Source organism: Fistularia commersonii, chromosome 10, assembly GCF_037954325.1.
Source record: "Fistularia commersonii isolate RoL2024-O1a breed Wild chromosome 10, RoL_Fcom_v1.0, whole genome shotgun sequence".
Taxonomy (NCBI): Eukaryota; Metazoa; Chordata; class Actinopteri; order Syngnathiformes; family Fistulariidae; genus Fistularia; species Fistularia commersonii.
In genome coordinates this window covers 2255221-2273655 of record NC_141293.1, presented here as the reverse complement: position 1 = coordinate 2273655, position 18435 = coordinate 2255221, and the positions used below count along the sequence as shown (strand labels likewise).

General features: G+C 43.1%; 2 protein-coding genes across 21 annotated transcripts in view; one reads left to right on the top strand and one right to left on the bottom strand.

The window, feature by feature from the left end:
- Positions 1-6492: 6492 nt before the first annotated feature.
- Positions 6493-7418, top strand: ier2a (immediate early response 2a). The gene has a single exon (XM_086153231.1). The coding sequence runs from the start codon at positions 6541-6543 to the stop codon at positions 7033-7035; it is 495 nt and encodes a 164-aa protein (XP_086009357.1). The 5' UTR covers positions 6493-6540; the 3' UTR covers positions 7036-7418.
- Positions 7419-10351: 2933 nt separating this feature from the next.
- The window catches only part of cacna1aa (calcium channel, voltage-dependent, P/Q type, alpha 1A subunit, a), a 92960-nt gene continuing 84876 nt past the window's right edge, over positions 10352-18435 (bottom strand). For 17 of the 20 annotated variants that reach the window (XM_086153229.1, XM_086153230.1, XM_086153209.1 and 14 more), the window contains 3 exons: positions 15968-16184; positions 14612-14889; positions 10352-13403 (listed from right to left, as the gene is read on the bottom strand). In XM_086153229.1, the coding sequence (XP_086009355.1) occupies positions 12573-13403; positions 14612-14889; positions 15968-16184 (1326 nt within the window). In that variant the 3' untranslated portion in view covers positions 10352-12572. Of the gene's footprint in view, positions 13404-14391; positions 14543-14611; positions 14890-15967; positions 16185-18435 lie in introns of those variants that run through there. The other 3 variants (XM_086153226.1, XM_086153225.1, XM_086153228.1) reach the window with 3 other exon arrangements.

Below are 18435 nucleotides of genomic sequence, written 5' to 3'. Positions count from 1 at the left end.
AGTTTGAGAAGGACAAGTTCTGGAATAAGTTGGATAAAGTGATGCAGAATATCCCCAGAGGTGAGAGAGTGGTGATTGGTTCAGACTTCAATGGACATGTTGGTGCAGGAAATAGAGGGGATGAAGAAGTGATGGGCAGATTTGGTGTACAAGATAGGAACGCAGAGGGACAGATGATGGTAGATTTTTCTAAAAGCATGGAAATGGCTGTAGTAAATACTTTTTTATCCAGAGAGAAGAATGGAGAAGCATGATGGTGCCCATTTTTAAGAACTAGGGGGCTGTGCAGAATTGTGGCAACTATAGAGGGATAAAGTTGATGAGCCATACAATGAATTTATGGGAAAGAGTAGTGGAAACTAAACTGAGAGCAGAAATCAGCATTTGTGAACAGCAGTATGGCTTCATGCCTAGAAAGAATAATACCGACGGGGTATTTGCTTTAAGAACATTAATAGAGAACTACGGAGAAGGGCAGGGGGAACTGTATTGTGTTTTTGTAGACCTAGAAAGAAGTACGTTAGGCTGGTGCAGGACATGTATGCTATCTGCAAGACAGTGGTGCTGTGTGCTGTAGGGGTAACAGAGAAGTTCAAGGTGGAGGTGGGACTCCATCAGGGATCAGCTCTGAGACCCTTTTTTTTGCGGTGGTGATGGACAGGCTGTCAGATGAGGCTAGACAGGAATCTCCATGGACCATGATTTTTGCAGATGACATTGTGATCTGTAGTGAGAGCAGATAACAGGTAGAGGAACATCTAGAGAGGTGGAGGTATGCTCTGGAAAGGAGAGGAATGACAGAATATATGTGTGTGAATGAGAGGAACTCGGGTGGAACGGTGAGGCTACAGGGAGTGGAGATCAAGAAGCTGGAGGATTTCAGGCACTTGGGGTCAACAGTCCAGAGCAACGGAGAGTGTGGAGAAAAGGTAAAAAGACGGGTTCAAGAGGGTTGGAATGGGTGGAGAAAAGTGTCAGGGGTACTATGTGATAGAAGACTAGACATGACTGGATATCTATATATGTATATATTTGTGTATATACATGTATATCTATGTGTATTTGAAAAGTGCATATATATAATTATATGTGTGTCTATATATATATATGTATGTATGTGTTTTTATATATGTAAATACACAAACAAAGATATACACATATATATGTGTGTATATATATATCTATACACATATATATACACACAAACTCACATGTGTATATATATGTGTATATCTATTTAGCTCTTTGTTTCTAAAAGGTTGGTGACCCCTGATCCCAGAGCCAATCACCGTAAAAAGCAACACGCCCCCCTTTTTCCAGAAACGTTTTTCAAAACTGATATTACATATATTATTACTGATATTACTGATATTAGACAGTATGTCTTAAACCAAATGTCACAATGAATTGGAGATTTACAGTCACGGATTTTCCACGTAGAGCCCACTACCGTGGATTTCACATCTTTTCTTTTCACATCACCTCTATTTACTTTATATTCTATTTTTTTTGCTCCCAAAATACCAAAAGAAAATAAAGTATTTTGGGTCATGGAAGGTATTAAGATGCATATAATTGTTTTATTAACCGTTCCACGTTTGAGGACATTTGGACTACATCCTGTATGGATAATTCAAGCGGGCAAACTCCTCTGCGGTCTCCTCAGGATCAAAATAAACACAAAACAGAACACTTTTTAGTTTTGTAACATCTTCGCAGTAATTTACGCTTATACTCTGCACAAGAACAGGAGACACATTGAGATACTTGAATTACTTTTATCAGGACAAGAAGAAACAGCCTGCAAAAATAAAAAAAAATTAAAACCTAGAGGGTTCAAATCCTCTTTAAAAAAATACAAGGTTGGTCATTTAGAAGTGGTTTTTCCTTTTGATATAATAGTCACTGAAATGTCCTGAATCCAAAGTTTAAGCATCACTTATTCTTTATCAATATTTATGATATCTTAGTTCGATTCCAACAGTTTGCATGTTCTCCATGTGTCGGCCTGGGTTTCCTAAAACCATAAAACTGTAATAACACACTAACATCTTCATTCATCTTTGCATGGTATTTACTCCTTAAAGATCTTCCTCTGTTCTACAAGTTGGAAAAAAAAAATCACATTTGGAAGTCCCTTTAGTAAGTTTAATGTTATTACGCCACCCAGTGTTCAAAGGCTGATTGCTGTCATTAGATGAGACAGCAAAAAAAGAAAAACAAAACAAAAAAAAAACACAGAAAGCTGGAATGTGACGCCAGGATGGGAGCGACTGACTAGATATCATGTAAATTAAATAAAGTAAAAATTGCAATGCGAATATTTACATTTTTATTCTGGCATTTTATTTCAACTTTACAATCCTGAATGATCATATAAATGTACTGACATTATTTTGTATGTAATCATTAAAACAAAATTAAACAAATAAGGAGTTTCTAAACTCAATAGTGATTTGAAAATACTTAAAATTAAAATATTCAAATAAAATAGTTTGGGCCAGGTCTGCTGTAACCTCACCGTTCCACTCGGATCCCTCTAGCTTACAAACACATATTCATATATTTACACATATTTTCCTAAATTTTGCCTATTCATTGCAAAAACCTTCTATTACTACCCTTTGCATGATGATTTAATTATTGATTAAATTAACTTGGCCCAACTTTATTCAAATATATGAACATTTACCATCAAGACTTCTTTTCTGCAGGGCAAAGGTCACTTATCAGAACTGCGACGTGCAGTCGCTCTTTTTTTTTTTTCATTGTAAAATTGTCTGTTGAATTGTTGCGCCCTCTAGTGGAAAATAAATGCTGTAACGCACGTTTGAAATCTTGCTCAATACACTTTCATTCAATTATTCATCTTTAATTGTCACTTTTAGGGATTTAAACAAAAAATAATAATTTGCAGCAATTTAGAGTTGTTTGGTTGAATGTCTGACGTGGAATTTTTGCAATAATGTTTGCAGAAGGTCTCGTAAATGATATGTGATTTAAACCATAGCGGTATATGCATACATATATATAATAAAAACACAGTATTTAGTGTGGTTTTTTAAATAAATAAACTGATTTGAATCGGGATCGAAAGCCATGGATGAACCGCTCACCGCTCCTGGCTGTTGTTGCCGTCTTTACAGGCCCCCTCCCCTTCCCCTGCCGCACACACACACACACACACACACACGCACACACACACACAGAACATCAGCCAGTTCGGAGGCATTGCCCTGCTAAATGTCAATATTGGCAGAGCACATGACAAGCTCTCTCCTGACAAACAACTGGTTGCCAGAAACAAGGAGTTTAGGGGCCTCCTGGCTGCGTTTAGGACTTGGCTTCGAATCCAGAAGGCCAATCACAACAAATCAGATCCCGGCTTAAGCCTGGCTACATCCTGCAAATGGCTACGGGTCTGTTTTTTTGCCGGACTTAATTACTGTCGAGGTCAAAGTCTTCCACATCCCGCCATGCATCCATGTCGTCATACTGTCATACTTTTCCTTTCCGTTGCACGGGAGATCACAACCGGCGATGTTTCCGGATATGCAAAAAAGACCCATGCCCGTGATGCAAAAAAGGCCCAAATCTTAATGTGACTGGAAACCATGACATGAGAAGTATGATTTTTTTTTTTTAAATGCATCAAAACAAACAGGGCACTCACAAGAAATTAAATAAACAACACGGAAAGAACACCAATCGAGCCTTTTCCTTAACAACAGGATTATAAGGCATCAAAAGTACCACAAATAAAAATGAAGAAAAAAAAACGATATAATAAATCAATTCAATAAAAGCACCAGCTTGCGCCAAATGGACGTAACCTCACTTATCAATAGCTACATTAGAAATCAAATATTTGTCTATTTTGAAAATAGCGTGAAAGCTTATTTAGTCAAACCGCTCTGCAAAAAAAATGTATGGAAAAGCAGCGAGATGATTTCCATCATCTCGCCTTCGCGGTGCTATTTTTTTTTTTTTTTTTTTTTGCTCAACCTCATCAAAACAAGCCCAATCTGGCAACGAGTTCGGCTCTGAGAAACATCGAAATCAAAGTTGCCTCCTGGGGAGGCGAAACATCAGATCATCTTATCCCACCGCCTGGGTCTTATTTCCAAAAATGTACAGAAAATGGGATGAAAGTCCTGTTTAAAAAAAAAACAGACTGGCCTCAGCTTGTAATTTGGCGCCTTTTCCTGCGCAAGTCTGATCTCGCCGTGAAGCTGGATGTTTAAAAATATATCTTTATCTGATTTTTTTTAAAAAATGAAGTGATGTGGCCTTGGTCCATTGGAGTGAAAGTCATAGTATTCAAAAATAAAATAAAATAGAAAAGTAAGCTTGTGCTCGAAGCCAAATCCTTAGACGGCGGCCGGATTCTCGATTCATTGAGGTTTCGTGAACCGGGAACGTAAAGCTCTTAAATTTCTTGAGCTTAAATGGGTTTTCCAACAAAAAAATGTGTACTTCTAGGTCTGGCATCACAACCTTTCTAAAATAGCGTGAGAAATAATCAACAGAAACACAGTGGGTTTTATCACTAAGGCTTTTTGTTTTAGTTTACAGTCAATATAATGACTTTTAAAGGTCTTGTGACTGCTAGTCTCCATATATTTTGACATACCTTTACCTTTATTCTTATTTATTTACTATATCTTTTTATTTTATTTTTATTATTCCTTATCTTTAACCTTATAACCATATAGACTTCTATCCTGATTCCTCCCCACTCTGTAGCAAGCAACCCCATTCTGATTCTATCTGTTTTTGCGCATGTCTGTGTGTGTGTGTGCGTGTGTGAACATTTCTGACACACGTTTCACCCTGCCAGTGACGTTTATTTTCATATCGCCCGTGTTTCTGCACAAGCGTTATTATTGGCTCTCGGTCCGGAGGAATGAATTCCAATGGCCATATATGGTCAGGGGGAAGCAGCCAGTGAAGCCGGGCCTCTGCTGCTTTAAACTGCTTCAGGAAATGAAGGCTCCCACTCACGTCATGGGTTTTCCTCTGCATCTGCCACAGCAGCAGGAAGTACTTAATATGGGCATGGGTCTGTCAACCCCCACCCTTCTGGTTTTTTCTTCCTGCAAGAGGAAGCAATGTGTGTGTGTGTGTGTGTGTGTGTGTGTTGTCTGGAAGAAAGCTGCGAGACTCTTTCTTGGCTGTTAGAGATAACAGAAGCTGTAAAACTGCTCGTCATTCCCGTAGCCAGACGGGGTAAATATAGACGCGAGTGTTACGGCATGAGGGACGTAAAGCGGAATCAGGCACACACACACACACACACACACACACTCACACAAAGAGTGTTTTCCCGGCAGGGAACGCTGACTGGGATGTAAATTAAGAAATTATTTTATGAAGGTTCCATTCGTTGGTTTTCCGATCAAAATGTGGACATGTGTTCCACAACACACCGAGACCTTTGACCTATTTTTCTATTTTTTGAAAACCGACGCGCTCTTTTCTTCCCAATTCCCTGCCGATTCTACTCTTTGTGTTACTGCTTTTGTTGTTGTTTTGATCGGCCGCTCCTATTGAGGATTCAGTTCGATTAAGTGTCCTCCAGAAAAGCGATATCCGAATTACGCACTACGATCCGGGCTGTGACTTCAGGAAATGGACGGAACCTCGTCTCTTCCTCATTTTCCTTCATTTCCTCTCGGCTAGTCCCTTCGGGGGAAGCCAAAGCCCACGTCCGCCTCCGTCTAACCCTCTCCCCTGCATCCTCCTCATAAATCTCCTCTCTGGCGTTCCTCTAGGCCTCCTAACTGCCAATTCCAACCTCAGCATCCTTCGATCCAGATCTTCAACATCCCTGCTATTCATGCCCAAACCCCCAACTTTATCTGCAAAACATTTCACACGCGGACTCATTCCCGATCCTCATCTTCAGCATCTTAATCCCTGCCACCTCCGGTTCTGCTTTCTGCTGTTTTCTTACCGCCGCCGTCTCTAAATCAGACCACATGCTTGCTTTTGCTGCCGTCTTCTACACTTTTTCCTCCCATTTTGACCCACAACTTTGACCCACGCAGGTTGTGTTCACATGACGAACAAAAGCGCAGAATTCATAAAAAAATGATAATAAATTAATTATAAATGTATAATAATTATAAATAAAGGCACTTGAAGACGCAATACAGACGCATACATAATTCAAAACAAACAATAAAAATAATAACATTAACATGTGTGGTTAAGAGGAAAAAATAAAAAGTGACAGAGCTGGGTGTTTGTGTTTTGAGATGGGAAATAACGTAGTAAAATATGCACGTAAGATGTTTAAAATGTTGAGTTTTTCTTGTTTTTTTAAAAAAAAAAAAACGAAAATTCAAGCGGGGATCTCCGCAGCGGCAAACAGCATTCCGGGTTACAGGCCAAAGGGGGCGTGGCTACTCCGCGTGACGTATGGAGAAGTGACGTAAGGGAGGTTATAAAGACTTTCGCCCTACCTTCCTTTCCGTGAATTGCGTCTACGCGCGGAGCGGTGAAGTCACGGAAAAACAACCGGGAAGCCGCGGGATCATGGAGGTCAGCGCCGAGGCCAAGAGGATCATGGTGGTCGCTTTGGGAAAACTCTACAGCTCCCGTACTCAAAGAGGGGGTCTCCGTTTGCATCGGAGCCTCCTCTTGTCCCTAGTGATGAAATCCGCCCGGGACATTTACCACGCGGCCCACGCCGAGCCGGAAATCCCGACCCAGATGGAGGTGGACCCCGCCGAGGAGCCCCGAGCGGAGGCCGACCCGGCGGATGAAACCGGTGGGGAGGAGACCGGGGGCGAGTCCGTCGTCGCTTCCAGGAAAAGACGCGGCAACACAACCGCTCAACCGGACTTTTTACCTTGCAAGAAGGCGAAACTCGACGAGGGGAGCCTCCCTAAGCGTCTCTCTGTTAATCCGGTGCTTTTGGACTACGTGACCTCCTGCGGTGGCGGTGGCGGCGGCGGCGGTGGCGGCGGGCTGGGACTGGTCTCGACCCCCGCCCCCATCCCTCTCCACAGATCCGTCGCCGTCTGCTGAAACTTCTAGCGCGCCCTAGGAAAGCCAGCCAACGGGGCTAACGGGGAATGAGCGCCCTCCGGGTTACCCGGGTTAGCAAAGGGTGACCCCGAACTCGAAGGAGCCGGTCGGGGGACAGAAGACGCCAGGAGGCGAGGTCGTTCCCTCCCCGCCCGACATGGCCTTTTAACCGGATACCGGCGGAACTTCAACTTCCTCCCTTCCGGAAAAGACTCGCTATATATCGAGAACAGATATATAGGTCAGAAACTGTTGATCTGCCGTAAACGTCTGTCTGTGAAAGTCTCGCGGTGTTTCGGTATCACCGCGATATCTCATGATGTGAACTTTCTTTCGTCCAACTACCTCACTATTTATTAAAAAAACTTCCTGCTCAGACTAAATCCGGTGTGACGTGCCGTTTATGCACAAGAGGAAGTGGCTGTGTGTGTGTGTGTGTCACAGGAAATTAGTTTGGTGTGAAAAAGCGCACACACACACACACACACACATTCCCACTATCTACCCCCAACACTGATTTGCACAACAAAAAAAGGGGGGAGGTTGTAAAGCAGCTGACAGGGAGCCAAAAAAAAAAAAACCTGTGAGAAAACACAACTACGTGCAAAAAGAAATAAAAATATAAACAATGAGAACACACACGAGGCGCCCAGTTGCCCAGGTTTAAAACTGACTGATTAAATATAATTATGTATGCCATTGATGTACCACTATGACAAATACACCTTTATTACCGTTAGTTGACTGGTGCTAAGATTAAATGTCCAGTGATGATTTGAGTTGATAATACTTTTCTCATAGTATGATCAGGTCAATCGTGCAAAATTGTGGCTTGTGTCTAATAATATTTCTTGTCTCTTTCACCATAAGGGCTATATTGTTTCTTTCACCAACCACATTACCCAAATTTAAATGTTATTAAACGCTTGTTACCTATTACATGAACCTTTTACCACTTAACCAAAACCAAAAAGACATTGTGACACATAAAAATTGCAAAGCAGACGGGATGTTGTGAAACCACATGAGAAAAGTTGTGGAGACAGACTGCAAGTGGGACGGGGTGGCAGTGTGTTAGTGTTGTGGGGGAGGGGATCAGCTCAGTACTACAGAGGAAGGAATGTGGGGGAAGTGTGTGTGTGTGAGTGTGTGTGTGGGCGCACTATCCCCACTGGGGCCTCAACTATGGTGCTTACTCTTCCGGCTGAAACCCGAGCTCCCCTGTGTGTTTACACAGGGCAGGCAGACTGGAACTGTCTGGACATGCGTGCATGTGTGTGCATGTCACACACATGCACGGGCACGCTGGCACTCTCTCACACACACACACACACACACTTTCAAACACAGGTATAGTGTGAACGAGTAAATGGAAACTATTACTTTTTTACATCTATATTTACATAAAATGTATTATTTTCCAGATTTGATTAATATCTAGATTGGACTTTTCAATTTGATGTGTAAATGGTAGATTCAGCTGTTATGAAGGAAAGTGTAAATGGTGTGTTTAATGAACAAAATACAACTCCAAATTGGCCTTATAATATACTTAACACACAAATCATTGTTGGTAATTAAGAATTAGTCACAGATTCATGCATTAATGCATAAAGGCTTTGAACTTTCTTTTTTTAAATTTCTCTATTCTTGATTATATCCAACTTTTATTCAAAACAATGAATTCACCCATGTGTTTTGTGTCATTTTTATTTCTCACTTTTTAGATGGCCTTTTTTGGGTGATCCTTATGTATTTCTTCCTGATTTTAAGACAAATGCCCAGTTAAAATAAAAGATGGATAGTAATAAAATAAATAATAAAAGAAGATAAAACCAGAATTTTGCTTAAATTCTCCGTAGAGAAGTTAAAAAAAAAAAAAAAAAAAAAAAAAGTCGCGTCCGGTAGATTTTTTTACTTAATTTTCCAGATTAGATTAGTAATTGTCAGGTTAACCTGATGGAATATAGGACATCTATTTATGTCATATCCTCTGCGTAGGCTGATAATGCGTAAAGGGTGCATTCACCGCTTGAACACTGACCCAAAACTCCCCCCCACACACACACACACACACACACACACACACACGTAGACAAGAAATGACCTGAAGGCAAGCCGGTGTGCATTCTCTCTGGTTTTTATTCTTTAGGAAGAGTTCTGTTCGGAATTACAAAATGCACTGGTAGAAATAGCGGTGAGACAGGTCGAGAGTGCGACAGATAGTGTGAGACAGAGTCGGAGAGAGAGAGAGAAGAGAGAGAAGAGAGGGAGTGAGTGAGAGGTCATAGGTTTCCACATCGTCCGATCTGGCTGCTCATGACCCCCCACAGAATCTAGACGGGAGGAAACACCTTCTGAACTGCACTTTCTTTTTAGAACACAGATTTTTTTTTTTTTCTTTTATTTAAAACAGTTCCTTTTTTTGTGATATCCTGAACTCGGTTGTTTTGTGCCTCAACCCCATTAAACAGAAGAAAACAACTCTCACCAAAGTCTCCTTTGTGTTTTTTTTACCATATCACTTTTTTTTTTTTTGTAATTTTTAAAATATTTTTTGTTCTCAAAAATAGAAGAAAAAAAGGAAATGTTGCTTTTTATAAACATCTATCTATTTATATATCTTTTTTTATTTTTTAAGATTTTTTTTTAACTCCTCTGAAATCATTAGTCTGCTTTTCTTTTTATGTCCTGAAGATGACTGTTAACCCACGGTGTGGCATGCACATAGCACATGCATTTCTGGAACTAGATTTTTTTTTTCATTTTTTTCTATTTTGTTATTTTGTACTTAAAAAAAAGTTCATTTTTTTCTCTTTTCTTCTTCTCGCTAGCGGCTTTACATTGCTTTTTGTAGAGTTTGTGTGGTTAATCAGCGTGTTAGTGGAATTTCACTGCAGCATAGACACAAAACTGGATAGTGAATGATCAGGGTTTAGCATGTTTCATCATTCAGGGATATACTAACATCACACACACACACACACACACACACACATGCACGCACACAAACGCACAGTTGAGTCAAACAATGACTTGACTGATTTCTGGAGTCGAAAAATAAAGTAAATGAAAAAAAGGAATGAATAAAACAAGCACCGAACCAAAAAGACCAATTTATCTCACACACACACACACACACACGCGCACGCACGCAAAAATCCACCAACACACGCCATATACAGGAGTTACATACCTTGTGTGCTATCTGATTTAAAGTGTAGTGAAAAAATACTTGTCTGTGACATTCCACTGAGGTTGGAAAGACACTAATAGGCAGTTATTTATTTTTTTTTATTTTTTATTTTTTTCCTTGCTATTTTTTTTTTCGGTGCATTCTCTGGTCAACGTGTGTTAGGCCTCAAGGTCAACGTAACACAAATAAAAGATTAATAATGGGGCTGACAGTGCAGGACGTTAGTGAGACGTGTTAGTTTGAGGCACACAGAGAAACACGTGGAAAGGAATCGAACGGACAGAGATGCGATACGTTTGTTTTCCCGGAACCGCGAGGAGGCTCAGACGTCTTTTCCTCCAACCCGTCGGCATCGGCGACCGTTTCCAGTTTCCTGTTTTCCTTGTGGCGAGCGCGGAAAAGGCGGCCCGTCGAGCGAGAGGCTCTCTTTTCTACGGTACATCTATGTCACGACTCCGGTGAGATCGAAAAATAAACAACCCGAAGGTCACAAGTGAGGATAGAATTTCCGTGACATATTTTCTTGTCAATTTTTTTTTTTTTTTTTTTTTCCGCACATTCTAAATTCTAAATAGTCTTAAACTTTGAATAAGAGTGATAAGAACCACAGATCCGTATTTCACGTTTGCTCTCTCCCGCAATGCGACTTGGTATTTGGGATCCACTTCAGGGTTGGACAAAATGACTATCTGAGCGAAAAACCCGATGGTACAAAATAGAAGATGATTTATGAAGGATCCGTCATGATCGCCGAGATCATTAGAATCTATCACGTCATCTGTTTTTTTTTTTTTTTTTTTTTGTTTATTTATTTTTTTCCCCGTTATTACACTCGATATAAAATGAAATGATGAAGAGTTTCTCTCCTTTCTCGAACCTTTCTATTGGCCTCTTTCTCTCGTCGTAAAATACCAAAATCTCGGAAGACTCTGAAATGTGAGCGATTTGTCAGAATTACACCCCGCTTTCCCCGGTTTCTACCCGAGACCCTCCGATACAAACCCCCCCTTTGTGTACCAGCGGCGGGGATTTGGCACAGAATGTACAGACAGCCGGCGACATGGATTATTCTTCCTTCCTGTCAAATTCTTTACGTGTCCTTCATGATTTGAACATCGATGAATATACAAAGAGAGGATCAGCCTGAAGAGGCGAGAGAGAGAGAGAGAGAGAAATAGAAAGGCAATTTCACTAAAAAAAAAGAGAGAAACCTACAGACCACAACAGAACGGACCCAGGAAAAAATCCCCCCACATACAGTAGATTCTCATTGTTGCTAGTATTATCATTATAATTATTATTACTTTTTTTTTTTTTTTTTTTTTTAATCATTCATGCAGGATTTCCACAGGGTGTACAACTCTGCAAGTCTAAAAAACGAAGCCGTGTGGAGTGCAACAGAAGATTCAAGCTTCAATGTTTTGCAGAAATTGAGGAGGAGGAGGAGGAGAAGGAGCAGGAGGAGGAAGAAGAAGAAGCAGCTGCAGGAATAGAAGAAGAAATACTGCAGAAAACAGTTAGTGGTCTGTTTCTGAAACCCATCTCCACGTTTTTTTTTTGTGATTTTTTTTTTTTTGTTTTTTTGTTTTTTCGTTTCGTCTTCATCGTGATCGGAGGATGTTTAAAATCGTCTGTTTCTGGGCGGATGGTATTTTCCAGGAACGAGGGTAAACATCCCCGTTCTGTCGTCTCGACTTGTCAACTCTGCGACGCTCGCCAAACTCTCCTACCCCACGTCGCCCTCTCGCCTCACAAAGGGCGGAGGGCTGAATGTCACTTTTGTTCTTATTTAAAAACACAGATGATAAAACTCATCAATATTCAACCGGTGGCTGGGAGGGCTGGATCGGATTCTTCCTGCTAACGTCACCGCCGTTAGCTTTGAGAGGCAAAAAACCCCCCAAACAAAACAGTTGATCTTTTCGCCTCTGACTGGAAAGTGTCTTTTGTCGAGTCGCGACTCTTGACATCTTGTAAGTGGCTGTAGCTCCTTGCCAGAGGTGAAATTTAAGACACACAAAAACTCGTGTCCGTCACCTCCGCTTGCATCCTTAAAAACTGTAGTTTGAGGTTTGTCTCATTTGGCGTCGAGAGATGAATGCGACGACGATGCGAGCGAAACATGAAGACGGCTTCGCCGTTCCCCTTTCCGTCCCACTCTTCCCCGACGCCCGTCCCCCTCGTGGAGCCCGCCGCCCCCGTCCTTGCCGGAAAAGAGAAAAGTAAAAACCGACGCGTGAGAATGAGTCATGGTTTCCCTTGGCGGTCGGCGCTCTCGACTCTCGGTCCGTCCCTCGCCGTCGCTCCTTCCGCCCGTCCCCCCGTCCCCCCGTCCCCGAGGCTAGCACCAGTCGTCGTCTTCCGTCTCGCTGTAGGGTTCGTGCAGGCCCTTGCGGGGACCCCGCGGGTGCCCGGCCGGCGGGGGCACCTTGTGGGGCCCGGCGAGCGGCGGTCCGTGGAGGTGCGTGGACGGCGATGACGAGCGGTAGCCATTGGGGAGGCGGCGCTGGGCGGCGGCCTGCACTTGTCCTTGCACAGGTCCCGTAAGGGCGGCGGTGGAAGGCGGCGCGTGGCGGGCAGTCCTGGGTGAGGTGCGGTTGGGCTGCGGGTGGGCCGGGGGATGGGGGTGGGTGTTGTTCATGGGGTGCGGCTGAGGCGGAGGGAGGGGGTGCGGGTTGTGCGGCTGCGGTTGAGGAGGGGGCGGCAGCGGGTGGTTGACCAAGGCGTGGGGATGGGGGTTACCGCCTTGCATGGGGTTCTGCTCGTACGCGGGCGGTTCGTGGTGGGGCTCGTAGTCCTGGTTGTAAAAACAGCCGTCCCCCTCCATGGAGCCTCCTCCTCCTCCTCCTCCTCCTCCGCCGCCGCCGCCGCCCGTCTCTCCCCAGCGAGGTGGAGGGTGATGACCTTGGCGAGGGGCGCCGTGGTGGGCTAGCGGGAGGCCGGCGAGGGGAGGGCCCTGACCTTGGGGAGGCTCGGGAGAAAATCGTCGGGGCGCCGGCGCTCGGGCTTGCGGCCCCGCGGGCGGCGCCGGCATGGCCTTACGGACCACCGGGGAGTACGTTACATGGGGCCGAGGTGTCGCGGGGGTCTGAGGCAACTGTCGTCGACCTCTGCGCGGCGTGCTTGTTCCAGAGGTCGAGGGAACGGGACTCCCGCTGACCGAACTACTGCCCTACACAAAAAGTGAAATAAAGCAAATAAAAAGAACGAACCACGGATTCAAAGACAGAACGTAGAGAATAGAGGATGACAAAGAAAAGAAACAGAGAAAGAGGGATCGGATAGAAGAGGCGGCCAGAGACGAGAGCCACGGTTCCACAGATAGGAAGAAAAGCACAAGCGATAATGTCGGCGGGGTGAAAAAGAGGGAGGTACAGATGAGACGCAATACAAGGAAGAGAGCAGAGGATGTGGATAAAGATGAGATTCCAAACAGTACCATACAGAGAGAAGCAACAGGTCACGTAAAGGAAAGGAAATAAAACAGGAGAAAAGAAAGGTAAAGGGTTGATATCTGGCGCAACACAGAATACACACAGAATAGGAACGATTTTGCACGTTAAGGCAGTTTCTAAGAACTTTTTTTTTTTTTTTGCGTAGGTGAACATCCCACAGAGGAGGTTTTTCCTAAACTTCAAAGATTTGTTGGTTTAAAGAAACGCTGAAGTGACGCCCGTGAGTTTCGCAATCATCGTGACTTCGGTGCACTATGCTACGCGTTGCTACGCGATGCTACGCGATGCTAGAAATGTGTATCCCTCTATTGAGAGATGCTAACAGGGATGTTAGTTCACACGGTTATTGAAAATAAAAAAGGGGTCGTGTACACACCTGCACACCATTTATGGCTCTAACTGAAAGTCCCTGTGATTTAAAAAGAGGTGATAAACGGTTCTTTATGTGTCGAGGAAAATAATCCAGACGCGAACGCCCTAAAGTCAATCAGTTAAGAGTGTAAAAAAGTGTTCGTAAAAGAATGGAAAGTTGGATAAATGCATCAAAAGATGTGAAGCGGATTTTTTGACACTTTCGGCGGTTTCAGTTGTCAGATATAAAATCTGTCCGAGGAAAGTAAGCAGAGAGAGGGAGAGGGTGGAAAGCATAAAAAGAAAAACAAATATGCATAAAAAAAATGCATATTTGCTGATTTGTAGAAACGGTGATTTGACAACAGTCATTTAAAAAAAAAAAACAAGGGCTTCTTTTAAATGCATGCGTGTAACATGTAAGTACAAACAAAACAATTTTTTTTTTTTTTAAGGGGGAAGGGGGGGTCAGTTAAGCGGTGAAACCGTCACAGCCGTCGACGATCTAAAAAAAAAAAACGGTTTTATCTTTCGAAGATATCAACGGACTGAGTTTCCGAAGCAGAAGCCCCACCTGTCTGTTGGTCATGCAGTCGCGACCCTCGCTGGGCGATCGCGACCAGCGCTGGTCCCGCTCCCGCTCCCGCTCGTGCTCCCTGTCACGGGAATGCCGATGCGGGTACTCGCCGCCCCGCTCTGCTACATAGCGCTCTTTATCCACGGAGCCGTGGTGGTGGTGATGATGGTGGTGGTGCTTGCGGTCTTTGGATCTTCCGCGGTCTCTGTCACGATCCTTGTCCTTGGACGTCAGGTCCCCCGACTGGGTGGTGGTGCTCAGGTCTGTGCCCAGACCTGACGGCAGATCATCGTTACTCAAAATACTCTTTCCATACTCAATCTGGGTTACGCTTGCAGGTCGGGAGGAGGAGATCGAATAAACCCTCGCGCCTTTGCGCCTAACGTAGTTTGAACATCATTTCGGAACCGTTTTAGATACATAGAAACGCCTCTTCTCAAGATATGAGGAGATAATATTCGTTTGTCGCAGCGGCGCAAGAAGAACAATATCAAGTATGAATATGAATAGAAGAGACGATTAAAAGGATGAAGACAATAACAAGGATAGGAACAGATAACAGAATGACGATAAGGATAATAAATAAAGTAAAATAAATCACAGAATGACAACAATAGCATGGATGAAAATAAATAACAGAATGACAACGACAACAACCGGGATAAAAATAGAAAACCAAAATGACAACAATAAGGATAAAAACAGAAAACAGAATGATAAAAACAAGGATAAAGATAGATAACAGAATTCGGACATGATGTGTGAATGAGTGAGGTAGTGAGATAACGGGAGCACAGATGCACCTCCGGCCGGTCAGAGTTTTGTTCTGTCCGGACCGATTTTATAAAGTTCTTCCATCTAACCCTATTTTAAGCGTCCTCTCACACCAACTAACATCAATCTTCTCCTCTGTCCACGTCCAAACCATCTGAAAGTGACCTTATCTCAGAAACATTTAACACGTGTTTCCTCAAAACCAGATAACATGGAAGATTTACATCTGTCACTCCTAAAGTCACAAAAAATAAAGGGAAAACCTCAATAACACGATGTAACTGCGAGTCAATCGCACTTGTGTGAAATCAAACTGTCCACTTAGGAATCCATTTGGACTTGATTTCAGGACATTTCATCAACGTTGGATCAGCCTGTCGTGTGTTTTTCCAAATCCACACTGATTTCCATCGATCATTTTTGCGTGATTTTGTCGTCAGCACATTCAAGAACAAAGTATTTCATAAGAATAAACCATTCATTCAGATCTCGGACGTGTTCTACCAGCAGGATGTCGTGCTATTCATGTTTTTTTTTTTTTTTTTTTTTTTTGTCGGGGTGTGTCTGCGGCCCTCCAACCTGTGTCAGCCTCCGTGTAGCGACAGAGCGATCTCTCGGAGGCCCGGTGGCTGCGATCTTTTCGTCGGTGTCCGTGCCTGGAGGCGCGTCCCTCTTCGGGTATGACGCGCTCCATGTTGTAGCCGTCCGTCCCGACTTTGTCCCGGTGGCCGCGGCCGGACCTGCTGTGGCCGAGCGATGAGGCCGAGCGTTTCATGGGACTGCTGTCATTGATGGTCTGAGCGAGAAGAAAAGAAGATCACGGTGAAGAGATGGAGACGGAGGAGGTGACACCGGGCGTGGTGTTTTCCCGGGCGCTATACGATGACGGATGTATGCGTATGGGTGTTTGTGCGTTTGAAAAGGGGCCGTTTCGTCAACTGAACAACCCCATTTCCTTCAAACTCCAACCTAAAATCATATGCAACCCCGCATTAGTAAGATCTTTCTAAATCATGCCGCCGTGAAATAGAGATACCGCGTACAACTTAAAGGGGTCGGCAAAAAGCATCCTATAAGCCAAATGTGGCCATCGATACTGACTTTATGCCAATTTGATGTTTTTTGTAAAACCACAGTTGCTACAGGGGGCTATAAAACATGCGCAAAACAAAATGGTTATTATTATCATCCACATCATTATCAAGTTCATCATATCGTCATCATCCTGGCATCGTTAATGATGGGTATTGCCTTTCCAATACTCCACTAATTTGCAATATTTTGCAATCATTTTGCCCTTTTGAACCCAGATAAAGGCTACACTCAAGGCTAACACCAGATAGCTAACTCAATAACGCTTTTAGTTGCCTCCTAACTGTCTTTAAGAATAAAAAGTACGAGTTGAAAAAACTGAAAAGATAAAAAGATGAATGGGTAATTCCTTATTGCTTTTTGCTTAATTGCTGCTGCTTGAGGAAAGCAGAAAATGTGTCAATTAGTCAACTTTTATCCAAATTAAGAATAAGTTACATAGGTTACTGACAATGTCCTAAAGATAGCACAATGTATTTTATTTACTTTTATTTTATTTATTTTAACTTAATGGTTTTGTAACGGTCAGGTGGTTATCCTCTCGTCTGACCTCTGCAGCGTTACGTAATAACGTCTCAATGTAATTAGCCGAGTCGTAGCTGAATATTAATTCAAATTTGTTTTTAATTGAGCAGAAAAAGATATGTTTGTGTCAGCATCTGCCGCAAAGTTATTCCATGTTTTTATTTTAAGAACACGGATTGGTGTTGTATACTTTTAGCGCCACTAGAGGGCGCAAAACATTTCTGCACAGGAGGCCAAATTTAACTGAATAAAGCGTTAAGTTGTTAAGAACTTGGTTATTAATGTCACTCTATGAGAACCCAGTGTCTTAAGAGGTTACCTAAAACCCGTTTGAGAAAACGAGTGTTTTAAGCGTGTCACCGAAACCTCTTTACGACCGTGCGGGTTCAACCAAAACAGTTGCCGACCCCCCGATACAGAAGGATTGAAAAATTGCAAGGATAAAAAAGGAGATGATGGCAAATGGCCATGCCTTCCATGCTTCTGTTACTTGCTTCGTACGAAAAAAAGAAAGAAGGGATAGAACGGTCAGCAGGACTTGCAACGCTTCTCCATCCTCATCACCCATGAACCTTAAACTCGCTTGTTGTGAATTCAATGGAGTGATTAGCAAAAGTAAGAAGATGTATCTGCGAGAGAATTAATGATCTGGCCTGGAAGGAGCGGCTCTGAGAAGCCCGGTCACGGGACGAGTCTTACAGGCCTTTGGTTGATTCCGAGCCTCTCGCCGCCATCGATTTTCATTTCACGTTAATATACTTTAACTCTCGCATGAGATCCGTGGAGCCGGACGTAAATTTGAACCGTCGCGCCAGTTGAAATGTATAAATGTGAAATCGAAAAATGCGTCTCTTGACATGCGCGATCGTTTTTCTTCACTTGTGTCGGTTTCATGATTTCGATGAATATCGGAGTTAAAAAGTAACAACCCGACATGCAATTATGTATAAATGTGTGGCTTAATATATGTAAAGGTGAGAGCTGAAATGCATTAATGCATGACTTCGACGCACAAATTAAACAAAGGTTAATATGTGAGATGTTCCCAAAATAATTAGCCTAGCTTGGCCCCTTGTGCAATAAAACATCTATATCCAAACATATTCCTCCTGCTTCTCATTATGAAGACACAGACACACACACAAGCATACACACGCACACACACACACACACACTCTCTCACGTGCGCACTTTCATATAAATTTGAACCGCTACAGATTCATGCAAGTAAGCGGGCGTGAATGGAGACATCGATGGTGGAGAGACACCGAAAACATCTTTACGGACAAGCGCGGAGGCATGGGAAACAAAAACAAAGCGCGAGTGGCGGGAGGGGAAGACAGAGACGGATCGAAAGGGAAAGCCAGAGAGAGAGAAAAATACACTCGCAATCATTAGAGCCATGACTGTTGATGATGAGCGGCGACGTG

Coding starts and splice junctions, on each gene's coding strand:
- ier2a (XM_086153231.1), top strand. CDS start 6,541: ATGGAGGTCAGCGCCGAGGCCAAGAGGATCATGGTGGTCGCTTTGGGA.